Source organism: Pyxicephalus adspersus, chromosome 1 (genome assembly GCF_032062135.1).
Source record: "Pyxicephalus adspersus chromosome 1, UCB_Pads_2.0, whole genome shotgun sequence".
In the NCBI taxonomy this organism is placed as follows: Eukaryota; Metazoa; Chordata; class Amphibia; order Anura; family Pyxicephalidae; genus Pyxicephalus; species Pyxicephalus adspersus.
Genome location: NC_092858.1, coordinates 135,963,392 through 135,968,186, shown reverse-complemented (window position 1 = coordinate 135,968,186; position 4,795 = coordinate 135,963,392). Strand labels below are relative to the sequence as shown.

General features: G+C 41.3%; 1 protein-coding gene across 3 annotated transcripts in view; it reads left to right on the top strand.

Annotated features, from left to right (window-relative positions):
* Positions 1-286: 286 nt before the first annotated feature.
* The window catches only part of PHKA2 (phosphorylase kinase regulatory subunit alpha 2), a 62,426-nt gene continuing 57,917 nt past the window's right edge, over positions 287-4,795 (top strand). For all 3 annotated transcript variants that reach the window (XM_072428026.1, XM_072428018.1, XM_072428009.1), the window contains exons 1-2: positions 287-520; positions 657-849. In XM_072428026.1, the coding sequence (XP_072284127.1) occupies positions 772-849 (78 nt within the window). In that variant the 5' untranslated portion in view covers positions 287-520; positions 657-771. The remainder of the gene's footprint in view (positions 521-656; positions 850-4,795) is intronic.

Below are 4,795 nucleotides of genomic sequence, written 5' to 3'. Positions count from 1 at the left end.
ATTCCTCTATTAAATAATATTACGTATAAAAAATAATAATTCTTATATAATATAAATTCCTATAATAAATAATATTTTAATAATAAATATAAATTCCTTTCCTCTCAGACATTTACATTAAACCTGCACCAGACCCAAACTCCCTTTTGAGACCTTCATACAACACGTGACCCAGTCACCTGTGTATTGTTTCCTATACGGCCCTTCACTTTCACTTCCTCTCTATGCCCCTTCCAGGACCTGCTACAAGCGAACACGAAAGATTTACTGGCACGTTCGCCCCCTTCTGGCCAAGTGTGGAATAGCAGCGCAGCCGGGCAGTGCAGACAGCCGGTGACAGCGGCGGCCATAATTTGTGCAATACGAGGAGGATCGGGAGATCGGAGGAAATGCCCTGTATTCTCTAGGTCCTGTGTATTCTCTAGGTCCTGTGTATTCTCTAGGTCCTGTGTGGCGAGCGGTGATGGGTGTATGGAGCGGTGTGCACAGAGAAGATGCATGGCACTGTGTAGGATGACAGGTAGGACGTGCAGCACATGAATTGATGTGATGGTGGTTGCAGATGGCACAGGTAGCTGTCTATGCCCGGTGTGTGCTGTGGCTGCCATGCACAGTCATGCTCCCTGCACCCCTCCTGACAGCTCTGTTTATTTTAGAACAAGGTCGCCAGTTGCCTCCCTCTGTCAGCGGGTCGTGAATGAATGGGGAGAGATCGGTGAGAAGCAGAGCACAGCAGCTTTGTCTCAGCAGGGCACCGACCTGCCTGCCAACATGAGGAGCAGGAGCAACTCTGGGGTCCGACTGGATGGCTATGCCAGGCTCATCCAACAAACCATTCTGTGCCACCAGGTAAGACAAATCTGCCAATATTCTGTATATACCATGATCTGTATATATGTATGTATATTGTATATGTATATCTCATGTCATCCGCCATGACGCCGGCTGTTATGTGCGGAGAATGGAGCTGTCACCGATAACGCAGAGCCACGATGTACAGACGTGTGCCCAGCGATCCCTCCATTACTAATATGCAATGACAGATCACTAAATGACCCATCAAGTATTGTCATTCATGGAGGAACCCCCCACCTCCCCATGTCTGTACAGCTCCCATTCATTCTACTGGAAATGATCAGCAAAGATTGTTTCCATCGACAGAAATATAACATCAGTACGCAGCCTGACGATTATTGAATGGTTATGTCTCAGACCTCAATATCAGTATCAGTCCTCTCATATTGTCTATCAATCCGCCTTGACAGATTAATGAACGACTGACTGTGAACCACAGCTGTGCTCTGCTATGGAGGAGAACATATCACTCGCCTCTCACTTATACTCTCCTCCATAGAACAGAACGGCTACATCTGTAACCGAAAACAATTATTATTAATAAACAGGATTTATATAGTGCCAACATATTACACAGCGCTGTACAATAAATAGAGGTTGCGACAGAGACACAGGAGGAGGAGAGGACCCTGGCCCGAGGAGCTTACAATCTAGGAGACAATCAGAAAAGATGGTTTCCAGGGACACTAGTACTAGTCTTTGGATGGTCAGTGTAGTGAAATCTTATCTAGGTGCAAAGATCGCACAGCACCGGGTGGTTTGTTTAAATTGTAAACTTGCTGGACAATGTTATTATTTACTTATAAGCGAAGAGGATTCCTGGCGTGACAAAGCTGATTTCTATGGAACTCAGCTGATCTCCCCAATAATTGTATGTCGTCCACCATGATACAGAACATTCAGGTTAGAAACAAGCACAGCGCATTGTGTGTGATACACAAACACATCAATAATATCTTGGTATATAGTGCTGACTTATAATGTAGCTCTGTACAAAGGTCACAGCCATGTGACTAACTGGCCCTCATAGGAGCTCACAGTCTAATGTCTCTAACATAGTCCAAGGCCATTTAGGGGGAATGACCAGATACCTGTTAGTGTGTTTTGGGGATGTGAAAGGTAAATGTAGTGCTCGGAGTGTCACATGATGACGGGAACATACAAGGGTTCTTCAGAAAGTTTTTAAACTTTATTTATTAAGAATATTAACAACAAATGACATTATTTCCTACACAGTCACCATCCTTTGCGATTCATTATTCCCAGTGTTGTAGCAGCGTTTTAATGGTATCAGCAAAAATGTTTTTGGTTGAGAGGGTAGCCACTGATGTACCGCTGCTTTCACATCATCACATGAAAATCTTCTTCCCCATAAAACTTCTTTAAGCCGTCCAAAAAGGGGGAATCAGAAAGCGCTAAATTCAGACTATAGGCTGCCTGTTCCATAAGCTCCCAATGTATTTGTCTGAGGGGTTCCAAGGTGTGGCCGGGCATTGTCCTGCAACAACACACAAAGTGTATGAGAGAATGTTGTACCTGTTTGGTGCAATTGATATATTTTTTTACTTGATCTGAATGAATGTTTTTGACTGCAGGAACTATTTTGATTTCATCAAAGCATTTGATACAAACTACAATATGTAAAATACAGATGTCAGAGTGTTATTATTATTATTGTTAAACAGGATTTATATAGCACCAACATATTATGCAGCCCTGTACATTTATTAGGGGTTGCAAATGACGGACAGATACAGACAGTAACACAGGAGGAGGAGACGACTCTGTCCAGAAGAGCTTACAATCTAGAAGAGTGTTTTTGTAAATGGAGTCTCTTGGCACACAGACCGGTCACTAGTTGTGTACTACTGTTTAATCAGTTTGTAATTTACATATCTGAATGGGGATTGCATGTTATATTGCTGATGGCATGGAAGGTGTCCAGTAGGGTTGATATCCCTGGAAGTGTTTGTATAATGAAAGACAGTGGGTTCATGAAACTAGCAGAAGGAACGTTCAAAACCAACTTAGAAAGGTTATGTTCAGACTTTCTGCAGAATTAAGTGTTCCTTTGAGGCTACCAGAGCTTGACACCATGCCAGCTGCTCGGCTGCCAACACCACTGCACTGGTTCCTAAAGAATCAGTGTGTGCACATTTTACACTGGGTAGTACTGAACAAATCCCTTCCATTCCCATGTATTCCCTATAGGCTGCCATGGGTGGGCACTGGGTCTAATTTATTAAGACTCCCCAAAACTGAAGACGATAAACTGTCATGAGTGAACATGGGTGATCCAGCAAACCTGGAATGTATCTGCACCAGGATTGAAAACATTTGTCACTAATAGCAAATGTTTTATTAAGAAACCCACTCCAGGTTTGCTGCATCATCCACGTTCTCCCATGCAAATCTATCTTCTCCAGTTTTGCAAAAGTTTAATAAATCAGCCCCACTACATGTATCATCTCACCCAAGGAAGCAGTTCAGGGCATGCTAATCATAGGCCAAAGTATTATTTTCTAAAAAAAAAAAGGAGTTGATTGTTGGAACAGACTTCCAGCAGGGTACAATACGTTATTATAAACTTTAAAAAAAACAAAAACTGAAAACAACAACAAATTAAAAAAAGGGGCAGCTAAGAAGAACTTGCTGCTCTTTTCATGCCAACACTTTTTATGTTTCTAGGATTAACACGTATTAAAATAGATCATTTCTCTTATCTGTAATGTCGGGTGCCTTTTTATAGATTTTTCTAGAAATGAAGTACAGTGACAGTGGCTGCTAACATCATTACAAAATTAAAATCAATCTATAATAACCGTTCATGTTTTCATGTCTGATATGACTGTATTATGTCTTATAGACTAAGTTACAATTATAAATCTGTTTTTTGGGGTATTTATAAAGTGTCAGGTGACAGCCCTGTATATTTGAAGTGGCAGCTGAGAAGTGACTAATAATATACATTATGTGGTATCTCAGAAATGTCTACCATCTACAAAAGTTTTATTTTTGGCAACTGAATCTATCCTGTGGTGATACAAGACCAGAGCATCATTTGTGTCTTATATACTAATTTTAAAACTGAACATCAATAACTTTAAATTCAATACCATATATCAAAGCTGTTAAACATGCCATAAGGGTTACATTACATCTCTTAGATTGTAAGCTCTTTCAGGCAAGATCCTCTCCTCCTCCTGTGGCTGCCTTCCCCTTGCTGAATTCTGCAGTACAGTAGACTGCAAACAACTAATTTAAAGTATTATTCAGGTACTTGCACTGTAGTGTAAGTACACAGTGGGGGTCTTCTGTGGTAGTGATAAGCAATGACCATTCTTTACTGCTCCTTCTCACAATGGGCCTGATTTATTAAAGCTCTCCAAGACTGGAGATGTTATACTTTCATCAGTGAAGCTAGGTTATCCAGTAAACCTGCAATGGATTTCCTACAAATCATTTTGTATTTGTTAGCAAATGTTTCAATCCTGGATCAGATCCATTCCAGGTTTGCTGCATCACCCAGCTTCACTGATGAAAATGTATCCTCTCCAGCCTTGTAGAGCTTTAATGAATCCGGCCCATTGTAAGTCTATTGGTCAACCGACTGCATTCCCTGTGAGGCTGATACCCGAATCAGAACAGGTATTAAATCTCATCTCAGGGTAAATATTACCTCTCCTCTATCCTTTTTTGCTTGTTTTTTATTACTTTGTTAAGCAAGATATACCCACCTAAATATTCAATGCAGGTCCCTTGCTAGTAACAGGTTCAGGGAACAGGTAATCCAGCGATTTAGAGAGTACATGCCAGCTGGTCCCCCACAGTTAAAGTCTTGCACACAATGACATGGACACCTGAAGACAAAGTCCATCTCCTGTATACAAAAAGACAACAGGAGCTGGGGTATCACATGGCTGTGGCTTTGGATGACTTC